General features: G+C 41.0%; 2 protein-coding genes across 8 annotated transcripts in view; one reads left to right on the forward strand and one right to left on the reverse strand.

The window, feature by feature from the left end:
• Window positions 1-14745, reverse strand: part of ENOX1 (ecto-NOX disulfide-thiol exchanger 1) — a 579844-nt gene that overhangs the window by 324073 nt on the left and 241026 nt on the right. The gene's annotated exons all lie outside the window — the stretch shown is intronic.
• LOC131485238 (prefoldin subunit 4-like) lies at window positions 9546-9992 on the forward strand. The gene has a single exon (XM_058684448.1). The coding sequence runs from the start codon at window positions 9546-9548 to the stop codon at window positions 9948-9950; it is 405 nt and encodes a 134-aa protein (XP_058540431.1). The 3' UTR covers window positions 9951-9992.

The following is a 14745-nucleotide window of genomic DNA, read 5'->3' on the forward strand; positions in this document are numbered from 1 at the left end:
GAAAAGTCTAGCTGGTGTTTTTATCTAACTTGTCTCTAAGTGGCCTAGGAAATCAAACAGGAGAGTTGCAAAATGTTCTATAGTCTCAGGGTAAGAATTTCTTACATGCCCAGAAAGCCACTGGAGTTATAATTAAATTCCTCAAATAAGCAAAGCAGCCCCAAACATGGAATATTAACCTCCTCATCTTGTGTAGCTTACATTCTTTAGATTGTGTACATGCTAAACAGACTCACTGACATTTTTCTGCCTTTAAAAGAGACTTCGACTTTTTCCCTCACATCAAAGAAAGCATATCAAAAAAATGCAAAACGGGATTTGTGATTAGTAGAAACAGACCATATTAATTTTTCCTTCTAAACAATACCCTGAGAGCAAAGCAGGCTAAACCCATTATGTTAATTCAGTGATGGAGTGCTCAGATTACGCCGCAAAAGTAAACAACGTGCTTCAGATAAAGCAGACTACGGCGCACCTCACAATTATATTTCATGGTGGAAAATAGGTTTAGGAAGCTTTTGGCCTGGTGATTTAAGGTAAATGCCCTACAAGCTTCACGTGAAACATGCAGTTCTATGAAACCCGTATTTTATGAAATAAGGTCCGGTCAATGTTTTGACCAAAAATTCAGGAGTGCGTGCCCCCTGCCATGGATGTAGGTTTGGGCCAATTATCTCTGCTGTGCCCGCTGGTCAATGAATGCAGTATTATTTCCCTTCAAACTGGATCCTATGGGACAAGCCAGGAAGGCTTATGCGTGATTGGAGAGAGCATCTCCAAATAAAACCAATGGAAAGAATGCATTCCTCACCAAGGAGAACTCATCAATCATATGAATAAGTTTTCCTCTTCTTTAAATGCCCATCCCCTCCTTTCATTCAGTTCATTCTCAGGAAATGCATTGTGAGAACTGATCTAAGCTAATCTGATCACTCACTGATATTAGATTCCTTCTAGTAGGTGAGACCTGGAGGTCTTCTCTCCCATGACCTTGGTACCCAATTCTCCCACACACACCAACACACATTCTGCACATATTAGTGAGCAAGCACAAAAAACAGTTATGCAACCAGCTCCCTGAGAAGTTCTTCTCCGTTATTTCAGTTTTTGTTATCTTCAAAAGGGTTCCCAATACTTGGCTACCTAGATTTTTAACATCTTGCTCACACAATGGTATAGAATCCACAAATCCTGAACCCCATTCATTTCCACCATTGTGGGAAATAACAATTCTGAATACCCCTTGCTGATCCGAACCAAAGATCACTGAAGCACTTATGGTAATCATCTCATTAATCTTTCAAATATTAAACACCCTGTACTGAATATTCTCAATTAGGTGCTGCAGATATTAGTTTGCTATCTCTGAGATACAGATTAATTCACATGTGATACACACACCCTACAGTTTCCACACTCAAGAACTTAAAAGTAAATTACAGAAAACATAATCAAATGAAATATTCATTTTAACATCTTTTTTATTAAACTTAAGATTGAGATTACTTATTCTAGGTAGTACATGGAAAAACTCTCCCTTACTGAAGTCAAGAATCTGTGCCAAATCAGGGGCGCCTGGGTGGCTCAGTCAGTTAAGCGTCTGATTTTGGCTCAGGTCATGATCTTACAGTTTGTGGGTTTGAGCCCCATGTCAGGCTCTGTGCGGACAGCTCAGAGCCTGGAACCTTCTCCAGATTCTGTGTGTCTCCCTCTCTCTCTGCTCCTCCCCCGCTCATACTGTCTCTCTCTCAAAAATAAAACATTAAAAAAAAAAAAAAAAAAAAAAAGAATCTGTACCAAATCTTATTTCCTTTCCACCGAATATGAATGACTGGGGGTCTGAAGAGAACATGGGTGGAGAACACAAAAATCTGGGTCCCAGTTCCATATATGCAAATAACCGTGTGATTCCTATTAGTTAGGAACCTTTGTGTTAAAGTTTCCCTAAAAGGTATTGTCTGGACAACTGAGATGCATTTTTTTTTAAGTTTACTTATTTATTTTGAGAGGGGTGCGGAGGAGCAAAGAGAGAGAAAGAGAGAGAGAGAGAGAGAGAGAATCCCAAGCAGGCTTCATACTGTTTCAGCAGAGCCCAACACGGGGTCTTGATCTCACAAACCATGAGATAATTACCTGAACCAAAATCGAGTGGGACGCTCAACCTACTGAGCCACCCAGGCACCCCATGATGCCTACTAATGCATATGAAGACAAGTGACAGAGTAAAATAAATTAGGCAACATTACTTAACACATGTGTGTGCTTCTCCCAATCTAACCACCTATCCTATATATCACCTCTAACCCATTAGCCTACAGCACTTCATTAATCATATGCCAATTTAAAAAAAAGGCTTAGGGGCGCCTGGGTGGCGCAGTCGGTTAAGCGTCCGACTTCAGCCAGGTCACGATCTCGCGGTCCGTGAGTTCGAGCCCCGCGTCAGGCTCTGGGCTGATGGCTCGGAGCCTGGAGCCTGTTTCCGATTCTGTGTCTCCCTCTCTCTCTGCCCCTCCCCCGTTCATGCTCTGTCTCTCTCTGTCCCAAAAATAAATAAAAAATGTTGAAATAAAAAATTAAAAAAAAAAAAAAAAGGCTTACCTGCCTACTAATAAGGAACAGAGTCTCTGGCCTAAGAACAAAACTTCAACCTATCTGTACAGCCTGATTGGCCACCACTTTGGCCATTTCTTCCCATTTCCTGTCTCTGTACTTGCCTCAGCTCTAGCTGCTCCCAAGACCTGTTTCTACACACTCTCCAGCATCTACCACCATCGAGCTCTGAGACCATTATAAATTCATCTCCATTTTCCCACTGCACCTGGCAGAAAGCCTATACTGGGCACTTGGCTGGCAGCCAGACAAACTGGGCCTAGGAAAACAAGGACCGGGAGACCCCAGACCACAAAGCAGATCCTTGGAGCAGGCCTTAGGGAGAGGAGGTAGGTAGTCAGCAAAAGGAAACAGAACCAAGGACAGGAAGTCCAAGGAATCCTTCACCCCATATGATCTGACTTGTGCCATAACCCATCCACTTGGCAGTCCCACACTCACACTCAATGCCCTTGTCTTCTATACAAGCCACCTTTTCTCTCCATGCCCTTGACTCAGACTAGAGGAATGGATCCAGTATTCCTCCTAGGTCCCCAATGATATGCACAATATCGCCATCCCCGAATGTTTGCACTGCCTTTTTGAGTGCCTACTAATGTGTCTGCCTCCCCACTGGGCTATGAGCTTCCTGAATGAACAGGGACCTAATTCATCTTTGTGTTCTCAAAACCCTGCAGAGCCCTTAGCCCATGGTAAATGCTTTTTTAAAAAGTTCACTAAATAATTGAACAAATAAACGAAGTCTAGTTTAGAAATGTGACAGTGCCTAATTACTGACTGCTCCCTTAGCTTAGTGATCTGATTTCATCACAATGACCCTGGACAATACCCACCTTTTACTAATTCTCCTGTAGTAGGTCAGAAGCAACTTCTAGAGCCACTCCCCAGCAACCTTCGCTGGAAGGTTCTTCACTGGTACTGTCTCTGGTTATTTTTTATATTCCTTTAAATACAATGCACATACACGGTATCTTAATGTTCCAATTCTCTTACTAGCAAGTCACCTAAAGTAAAAGGCAGTTGTTTTTTGTTTTGTTTTGTCTACAGAATTTCACAATTACAGTTTATTTAAGTTCTTAAAAGTTCTATGATACCCCTGCTATGGTCTGAATGTTTGTGCCTCTCCAAAATTTGTTAAGTTGAAACCTGATGCTCAATGTGATGGTATTAAGAGGTGGGGCCTCTGCGAGGTGACTGGGTCACGAAAGGCAAGGCTCTCATGAGTGAGATTAGTGCCCTCACCAAAGGAAGATCCATTGGTCCTCTGCCATGTGAGGTTACAGTGAAAAGACAATAGAGAATGGGCCCTCACTACACACAGAATCTGCCAGTGCCTTGATCTTGGGCTGTCCAGCCTCCAGAACTGTGAGGTTGTTCATAAGCCAGCCAACGTTACGGTATTTGTGTTACAGCAGCTTACGCAGACTAAAATGATTTCTAACAAATACTGACTTATCTCCTATGTGTAAGAAACTAGCTGGGTGGGGCCTAAAATTGTAAGACATCATCTTGCCTTTCATGGGGCTTTTTAGGTCAAAGAAATGACAGCAAGCAGGATGCTCTGTGGGGAGGAAGAGGCCAGGGTCAGGTTCAAAGGAAAGGCAGGGACGAAGCAGGCTCTGTGTCAGGAACCAAGTAATCAAAACAGCCGGTTTACCCAGGGCACCAACTGTCACTCTTTAAAGGCAATCCTTTCAGGAACTCTCTTCCTCTTCAGACATCAGGATCAAAACAAAACAAACAAACAAACAAACAAACAAACATCCAACAATTTATTAAGCTAAGACAGCTAATAAATATTTTAAGCTGTGAAAACTCTTCAGTGTGGCATTTTTGTATTGGATACCAACGGAAAAATCTGACCTGGTGAAAGCAGAGTTGTGAGAATCGCCACACAGGAGCCCCAAATGGCCAACTGCTTTAGCAAACACCTCAGAAGATGAACAATGACAATGGGCCACATGTAAAGGTGAAGGGCACAGCCATAACATATATATATAACATACAACACATATAACATGGCAGAGTTTCATGCTTTCCCAAAGATCATCTCCAACCGTGTGTAACTGCATATACCCATTCTTTAGAGATTTAGGTTTTTTGGGGGGTTTTTTTTGGTTTTTTTTTTAAATTCTTTTCTTAACATTTTATTTATTTTTGAGAGACAGGGTGAGACAGAGCACAAGTTGGGGAGGGGCAGAGAGGGAGACACAGAATCGAAAGCAGGCTCTGAGCTGTCAGCACGGAGCCTGACGTGGGGCTCGAACCCACGGACCGCGAGATCACGACCTGAGCCGAAGTCGGATGCTCAACTGGCTGAGCCACCCAGGTGCCCCTAGAGATTTAGTTTTAAAGATCTAGTATAAGAATTCTAAACTACTATATTTCTTTTCATAGACACGTTATAAGATACCATCACAATATCTGAACTTGAGTCAAAATTAAACGACTTTCTCCAATTCGGAAACCTACATTTTCTCCCCTTTATTATCTATCTGCAGAGGGTTTTCACATCATTTCTAAATTCAACAGATCTTCCCTACTTAAAGCAAAAAAACAAACGAAAAAAATAACACGTGATATAAATTCAGAGAGTTAAAATATAAAGGCTGAACCTATTAGCCACACCTTAGAAAGAATGCAGTCACTCCCTTTCTCTCACTTACAATCCTACCAGGGAAGGGAAAGGGAGGGAAAACCAGCTTACTGGTTACCTTATTTATTTTCTACAACCCTGTGATAGGTTTGACTACCTTCCTTTTAACAGATGAAGGAAGTGAGGCTAGATTGCCCAAGGACACAGAGCTAGTATGTGCTGGAATTAGGACTCACACCCCACTGTGAGTCCAAAAACTCTCATGTCCTTGTTCACGAGAACAGAAGCCAATGCTTGGTGGATGGTGTTAGAGAGGAAGCAAAAGAGGGATGTAGAGATTTGCCATAAGGCTTTAAATTATACCTATCCGATGCTGCTTCTAAAAACAGAATTTGATGTCAAGTGTCTCACTGTAGAAAAACATAACTACTCAGATGATTTGGCTGTCTGGAATTACCCAGGCTGGCAGACGCAGAGAGAAGGTGGGTCTCCTTCAGAAGAACCCACTCCTTCACTCTGTCGCCCCTCATTGATATCCAGCTATAGAAACAATAGCTCGCTGAATGGGAAGGAGGGAAGGAAGGAGAGAGAGGAGGACAGGAGGGAAGGAAACTCTTGTGTATAAACTTCTAGGAATTTGGCCATGCATATACACTTTGCCAGAGACATTTTTCCTTAGCAAACGGAAACATGAGAACATGTCACTATTTTCGAAGCAAACCCCAGAATAGCATGCTCTGGTCCACTCTTTCCTTTGGAGCTGACTTTTGTCTTGACCTTTTGCAGGAAGCACACTGACTAGTAGAGGTACACTGTCTGGAAACAGGCTTTTTTTTCTCTAAGAGAACAACGAAATTCCATGTTGAAAGACACAAGCTGATAAACTCTAATGTTTTACCGACATGAGCAATTGAAAAATGAGACATTTGCCATCGATTTTAGAACAACGTGATATCCACCCCTAGGAGGCATATTTGCCTCCTAACCCGACGAGGTGAGGCACAGTGTGGAGGACTGTACCAACTTTGTAGAGAAGCAGTCCGATCGTCCAGAGACTGTGCCAGAGGCTCATCTCAGTTTGCTTAACAACTAACCTGGGGCCAGTGCTCCCACTCCCACTTGGGGGTGGGGGCGACTGTGCCCAACTTCTCTTCCCCAGGACACCTGCGATTCTCCTCACCCCCACGAGGGAGGCTGGAAAGTTTCTCTTAGCCCTATACAGCTTCAACACAAATTAAATTCTTTGGTGCCAGAGGAGGGCTTTGTTCCTGAGCCCTAGAAGGCACTCTCATGCCCCGGCCCCCTAAAAAGGAAGGACGAATGAACAGGGAAGCCCTAAGCAGACTCTGCAGGTTACCAAGGGGGGGGCTAAGTACACCCGTGACCTGTAGGTCCGGCCCGCACCAGAAGGTACTTTGCCCTAAAAAGCCATTGTTTGGAGCAAACGTGAACAGGAATTTGAGTAGAAAGGCTGAAAACATACACTTTCCACTACCGCATTTATACTGCATTGTAAGGGTTCCTTTGTAAGCCTAACTCCTCTACTAGGCTAGGAGCTCCCTGAGTCTGGGACTGTGTCCTCAAGGCCTTAGCCACTGTTGGGCTGACAGTGAAAGTCACACCATGCTTGTTGAATATGAGAAAAAAAATAAATGCTACAAACGCAAAGAGGGCTGCCGCCCCCAAATGATAACGTAAGTTTGAAAGCTGATGTGGCACTGAAGTATTTACGAGAGAGAGCACAGAGACTGACTGTATGGAATCATCAGCGGCATCAAATCCTAAGTATCTGACGATCTGGAGACCAGAGTATTTGAGCACAACCGTGGATGTCAAGATGGGTCTAGAGATTGCTGCTCATTGCCATATACCTCTCAGTGTGACGTATGAGGGAAAACTATTTAGAAATCGGGAAATTGAAAAAAAAAAATGAGCCTTGCACTAACTAGATTCAGATAATTCAGTATTTTCACCACTAAACCGCAGAGATCTAGATTACTAGGGAATAGCAATTGTTTCGAATGAAATCTCACTCTGGGTGAGCTAGTTAGTGTTAGCTTAATGAGTTTTTTGGGTACTAGGCTTAATAAAAAAAAAAAGCATATTAGTCGTTTCACACAAATATGGTAGACTTGATGAATTACTCGTAAGGAAGGCAAATAACCCCTAGTCCTTTTTCATAATTCTCTTATTTCAAAATACAGAAGTTTATCCTTAAGCACGTAGAATCTTTGATGACGATATAGGCCCAGATAAATGAAGTGATCTGCTCAAGTCACATGGCTAATTAATGATGACATGTAAGATTAGAATGTAGGTCTTGCAGCCCCGTATCTGCCATACTTGCCACCACATTAGTGGTTTTCAATTCGCGTCCTGCAGATCCTGCCGGCACCCTGGACAGGGCATGGGGGCTTGAAGGGCACTGTTCCACTGTTGGTCTCATGCTTTCTGTTCAGGTAGGCACACTGGACTTCAGCGCATAGGTATCCAGATTTGTGGATTTCATGCCAGTAAAAAAAACCCAAAAAACTATATACGATTACCATCATGTCAAAAGAGAAGGGATATTTTATGTACACACTGAAAAAATTTTTAAGAAGAGATATTTTAATACAAAAGACTTTTGGAAGGACAGAATCTCAAAATAAATGGAGATTCTTTTTTTTAATGTTTATTATTTATTTTTGAGAGAGAGAGAGAGAGAGGGACAGAGTACAAGCGGGGGAGGGGCAAGGAGAGAGGGAGACACAGAATCCAAGGCAGGTTCCGGGTCCCGTGTTGTCAGCACAGAGCCCAACACAGGGCTCGAACCCAGGAACTGTGAGATCATGATCTGACCTGAAGTCGGATGCTTAACTGACTGAGCCACCCAGGCACCCCAAATGGAGATTCTTGATAAAGCACAACACTACCCCACATTGTCCTCATTTCTTAAGGATCACAGAAAAAAGCCAGTACGGAAAGTCACTGTTCTGTGGACCTGAATTTGGAAAGCAATTGTTTTATGAAAAGAACATAGAATTTGGGTCTTAAACACATCATAGTTATGGGGCATCCTCAGGTGAGTCATTTTGATCTCTGTCTTCTATCCACAAAGTTCAGTAACTCCACCCACTGCTAGGTTTATTCCTTCACCAAAGAATTGAGTTTGGTTATTCTCATAATGTGGCCTCAGGACTCCCTGAAACAGAGCCATCTGAGGTACATATTACAAGCCCAAGTTCCTTGGCCCCACCCTGGGTGCAGTTCTCAGGAATGGGGTCTAATTCTAAGGAAACCCAGGTTCTTATTTTTCAAATGATGGTTGATAATATCTGTCCTAATCACTGCAGAGTCTGGTGGTAATATTACAAGGATAGAATTCCTTTGAGAATCTGCAGCAGCTGTAAAAGTGGAAATGAGAACAGGAAAAAAACAAGAGCAAGAAGGACAAGAATGAAGAGAGTATCTGAAGAAGTCAAATCACTCATTTTTTCACAGTCTGTATTCTCATCCTATGAACAGGGGTTGTGAACAAGACTGGTGACTTTTTAACCCCCTTTTAGAAGCTGAACTATTTTCAAGCAATATCTTTTAAAAAAAAAAAATTAATGTTTATATATTTCTGAGACAGAGACAGAGCATGAGTAGGAGAGAGGCAGAGAGAGAGGGAGACACAGAATCCAAAACAGGCTCCAGGCCGTGAGCTGTCAGCACAGAGCCTGACACGGGGCTCAAACTCACAAACCGTGAGATCATGACCTAAGCCGAAGTCAGTCACTCAACTGACTGAGCCACCCAGGCGCTCCTCAAGCAATAACTTTCAATGAAGCATCATCTTTAGATAAATGCAGAGTTGCCCTGATAGACGTGACCAGGCACCCTGTCCCTTCAGCATCTCCTCTCAGATACCAGTAGCCTCTGAGGTCCCCCACAGTAGATGATAACAGAATGATTTGATCTTTGAGGGATCATTCTGGCTCCAGAGAAGGTAAATCTAACCATCAAGCACCAGTCATCAACCAATGTCCCTGGTGTGACTATCATCAGCACGATCAGAAGATACTACCCTTAACTTAAAAAAAAAAATCCATTACTGTTCTTAAGGCAGAGGTTCTAACCAAGTAAACCGTCTCCTTTCTTTCTTCATAGGACCTATGGAATCTGTCTCTTACTTTCCATCCTCCATGGCCACAGCCACAGTATAAATCTCTAGAAACTATCTGAGACACTCAGATAGTTTTGTAAACTTTCTGGTGTTTTCTTTCTTCATATATAAATGTATATGTTATGTCTCAATTTTTGTGCTTTAAGTAAAAATGACATTTTCAGACAGAAACAAACACAAAAAGCCAAGATGGCGGCCGCCATGAAGAAGACGGCTGCAGAAGTTGTCAATGTTACTTTTGAAGATCAACAAAAGATAAACAAATTGGCACGGAATACAAGTAGAATCACAGAGCTGAAAGAGGAAACAGGAGTAAAAAAGAAACAACTCCAAAACTTAGGAGATGCTTGTAAGGACAACATGCTTGCGGATGATGATTGCTTAACGATACCCTATCAAATTGGTGATGTTTTCATTAGCCATTCTCAAGAAGAAACACAGGAAATGTTAGAAGAAGCAAAGAAAAATTTGCAAGAAGAAATTGATCCCCTAGAAGCCAGAGTGGAATCGATTCAGGGGGCGTTAGCAGATTTGAAAGTTCAGTTCTATGCAAAATTCGGGAGCAACATCAACCTCGAAGCTGATGACAGTTAAACATTTTATAATACTTTTTAAAAATGTGTTTAATAAACTTGAATATCGTTTAAAATGACAATTTCCCTTCTTCAAATGACATGGAAAGCAAAACTTTCTTTTTTTAAATTTTTCATTTATTGAATGGAAACTTGCCTATTTTCACCTGTCTTGCTTATTTATTTTATGTTTTTAACAGAAGAGAGTATTCATCTATGTATTTTGCATAACTATTCTATCAAGTGTAGGGGCTTTATGTCATGTTATTAAAATTGGTTAAGCAACAACAAAAAAAGGCTGTTCCGGCCTTCAGACCCCTTTAGTTAACTGCAAGCCTTCTTTCTAACTCCTTGTCTTGTCACAAATCCAACTGTGATCAGGTTTCTGTTCCTATCCCTACAGTCCTCACAGGGATACTTCAAACTCATCACCTGCCAAACTGCTCACATTCTCTGGCTGCTTTCATTGACGAGCACATTTGTCTAGGGCTCTTGCTGAACAATCAGGCTCCAACCTCTTGTTCCCCACCCTTGACATGTATTTCACTCAGTGTCCCCATCTTGGTGGACAGAAGATTCCACCGTTCACCTAGGTGTTGAGGTCAAATCTTCGGATCCGTTCCTGACACATCTGCTCTCCTCACGTCCTATTCAGCCTGAGTCCTGTCACAGCCATGAAAGAATGGCCACTTTTCTTCCCCCGTGCTCAGCTCACTCTGCTCCAGCTTCCTGGATTGCTTGCTGTTCAGGCACATCAAGCACATTCCAGTTTGTCCATGCTGGGACCTCTACCTGGAATACTCCCCTCCCCCCCCCCCCACACACACACATATCTGCATGGATATAATCGTTCTTTCCATTCAGGTTTCTGTTTGAATGTCATCTCTTCATAGAGGTCTTACCTAACCACCCTATTTAAAACAGTCCTTCCAGGGGCGCCTGGGTGGTTCAGTAGGTTGAGCGTCCAACTTCAGCTTAGGTCATGCATGATCTCACGGTTTGTGAGCTCGCGCCCCGCATCGGCCTTGCTGCTGTCAGCACAGATCCCACTTCAGATCCTCTGTCCCCCTCTCTGCCCCTACCCTATTTGTGTGTGCGTGCGTGCTCTCTCTCTCTCTCAAACATAAATAAAACATTTTTAAAAAATTTAAAAATGGTGCTTCCATTGCTCTATCTTTACCCTGATTTATTTTTTTTTTTCATAATATTACCACCTGAAATTCAATTATATACACTTTCGTTGATATGTTTACTATCTGGTTCTGTTCTCCGGAGATATTCAGCCACACGAGTTCTGAACTGTAACTGTGTTTTTAACCCAGTATCCCCAGTGTTAAGAATAATACAGACTCTTAGAAGGCGTCTGATCAATATTAGAAAGGAAAGAAAGCGAAAAATTTGATTTTGTTCTTAAAGCCCTCATTTCATCAACTACCCTTTTACACTTAATGTCAACGTACATTGACATATTTAAAAAATTTAATTGAGGTAAAATACACATAAAATTTACTGTCTTAACCATTTTCGAGTGTACAGTTCAGGGGCATTAGGTACATTCACATTGTTGTACAACCATCACCATCCTCTACCTCCAACACTCTTCTCATTTTGCAAAACTAAAACTTTGTACCTATTAGAGAACAACTCCCCATTTCTCCCACCTCTAGTCCCTGGAAACCACTATTGTACCTTCTGCTTCTGTGAAGTCGACTATCTAGGTATCTCATACAGGTGGAATCATACAGTATTTGTCTTTTTTGTGACTGGCTCATTTCACTTAGCATAATGTCCTCGAGGTTCATCCGCGTTGTAGCGTGTAGCTCGGTGTCAGAACGTCCTTCCTTTTTAAGGCTGAATGATACCGCATTTGTATGTATATACCACGTTTTGTTTACCCATTTGCCCATCAACTGGACAACTGGGTTGCTTCTGCCTTTTGGCTATTTTGAATAATGCTGCTGTGAAAGTGAGTGTACAAATATCTCTTTGAGACCCTGCTTTAAATTCTTTTGGACACATACCCAGAAGTAGAATTGCTGGATCATATGGTAATTCTATTTTTACTTTTTTTGAGCATCTGCCATGCTGTTTTCCATAGCAGCTGCATCATTTTGTATTCCTACCAGCAGTGAACAAGTGTTCCAATTCCTCCCCATCCTCACCAATACTTGTCATTTTCTGTTTTTTGGATAGGAGTCATCCTAAGGGGGGTGAGGATGTAGTTCATTTGGTTTTGATTTGCATTTCTCTCATGAATAGTGATACTGAGCATCTTTCACATACCTGTTGGCCATTGGTATGTCTTTTCCGGAGAAAGGTCTATTCAAGTCCCTCACCCATTTTTGAAGTTTTGGGTTGTTTGTTTCTTACTGTTGCTGTTGAGCTGTAGGAGTTCTTTGTATATTCTGGGTATTAATCCTTTATGATAGATGTATGATTTATAAATTACTTTCTCTCATTCCGGGGGTTGCTAAATACTGTATATTTTTAACTCCTTGAGTTGGTTGGTGTCCTCTTAACCTGTCCATTATTTATTTTGGAGGGTCTACTCCTAGAGAAGAGAGATGGTGCCTCGGTTTGACCCGTGCAATTCTTAGCAAACAAGGCTGTCTATGTAGGCTTTCTGAGGATGATTACAAAACGATGCAGGATACTATTTGGTATCGCTTTTCGTTCAATAGTGGCCAACAAATGAAAGTACAACTGTTAATTAAAAGCACATAATGTTGCCTGATTATGAATAAAATGTCCCAGCTCACTAGAGCATAATTCCTACAGCATTAGTGGAGAATTAACTAGCTTTATTAAAGATTTGGAGGACTAGTCACTTTTTCATCATCCTTTCATTAAAACCTCTACATCTTGCACTTGAAAGCCTTTGTTTCTTACCCATTATTTTCATTCTTTATTCTGTCTTCAAAAAACGAGGATGAAAAATTTTAAAAAGCACAAAAGTTTTTAAATGAGCTTTTCATGCTCTGTAATAGTAGAAAGGCATAGTTTCCTAAAATATTGAGAAAACATAAGATTTTAATGTTCTTTGAACTAGAAGGCCAAGAAAAAGAAGAAAAGCAGTGTGGTTAGCAGAACATTTTGGATTTAAAGTTCTTTTATAGGCTGAAAGAAATTTATATTAATATACAATTTCTTTCCACCTCCCTGTTTACACCAGATTAAAGGTACCACGGTCCACGGGTACCAGTTCAAAGCCTTATGGCGCAAATCGTCCAGTCATAGCACAGCTTACTTTATTTCTTTGTGTGGAATAGTTATTTGCCCTTGGAAAATGGCACAGCAAGACAGCCTCCCTCAACCTTGGTGCCCTTCGCCTCCCAAAGACCCACACCTGAGTGCTACACACAGTGCTGGATGGACACATACAGACATTCAATAGAAGTTGCTGAAAGTAATTAATAATTTAAATCCTATTAGCCAGGATTTGTTGGGTATTATGTGCCAGACTTCCTGCTGTGTGCTTCACAGTCATGATGTCACAATGCCAGAGGCAACTCTTGTCACTTCATGACCATGAAACTATTTACACTCAATTCCATATTTCTCCCCATAAGCCCCCAGTTATGGACTTTTTCCCCCTCTAAAAATTCTACTGTATGCTACTTAAGGAAAGGAGAAGTTGCTTGGTATTTTTTATCTTGATTTTGGGACTCCCATCTCTAAATCCTTTTATGCAAGCAGACCTTATTACATAGGTAATTTCAGCCCAGCTGAGAAGAAATCTAGGAATAACATATTTTTTGTTTCATCTTCTGTTACTGAATGTAGCCTGATGCCTTTTGCAAGAAGAAAAAAACTGACATTACGTATGTGATAAAGAATCTGAGTGATAGAAAGCAATAAGAGAGCCAGGTAACTTTCTACACCAGGATCATTATTTGTATGATTAAAATATAAAGACACCTGAATTTATCTTTTCTGTTTATTCTATTTGAATCTCATAATGTCTATGTCTCTGCTTTCTTCTAAATATTGTTTTCCATATTTCAAACATCTAATTAGGTAAACACAATGCAAAGTGAGATGATACACTGTTTGGAAAACCATAAAATTATAGAGTAGATAGACTTCCATTATAATCCAATTTTCATTCTGTCATAATTTTCCAAAAGGGCTTCCTTTGGGGTTGAAACTTTCTAAGCTTGATTTCAGCTCAAAGCGGAGTGTTTTGATTCACCTGAATTTGGAGAAGGAAGATTCAACTCAACCTTTACTCTGCTGATCATATGAATTTCTTTCCTAGCAAAACTGATCAGGCTTAATCTCCTTTTTTTTTTTTTTTTTTTTTGATGTAGCCTCTGACACATTTCAGGAGCCGCTCTCCTTAATTCTTGGGCACTTAACAAAATTATTCCAGTCATGCAAGTGGTACAGAAGATGATGACATAATGATGAGGTCACATTCACTGCCCCGTCTCTGTCCAGTCCTACCTCTTGTACAGTGTATACCCTAGTACAAGCCCATCCTATACATAGGCCTACTGTCTTCCTATAGATAACCTAGAACTGCTGGATCAAATGGAATGTGTATTTTAAACAGTAATATATGCTGCTAAACTATCTTCCAAAAGGACTGCACTAAATTAGTATAATTTCACTTAAAGTACATACATGAGAGTATCTATTTCCCATATTCACCAACAATGACATTACCATTCTCTTGGATAAAACTTTCTTCATTGTTATTTTAATATGAAATTCCAAAATTGGTATGAGTCTGCTAACATAATTCTCTTTCTTAGGTCATTTGTTTGTTTTTTTTTTTCAAACAGAAATTTTTTCCTTATCCTAGGAGTTCTGAA

Source organism: Neofelis nebulosa, chromosome 1, assembly GCF_028018385.1.
Source record: "Neofelis nebulosa isolate mNeoNeb1 chromosome 1, mNeoNeb1.pri, whole genome shotgun sequence".
Lineage (NCBI taxonomy): Eukaryota > Metazoa > Chordata > Mammalia > Carnivora > Felidae > Neofelis > Neofelis nebulosa.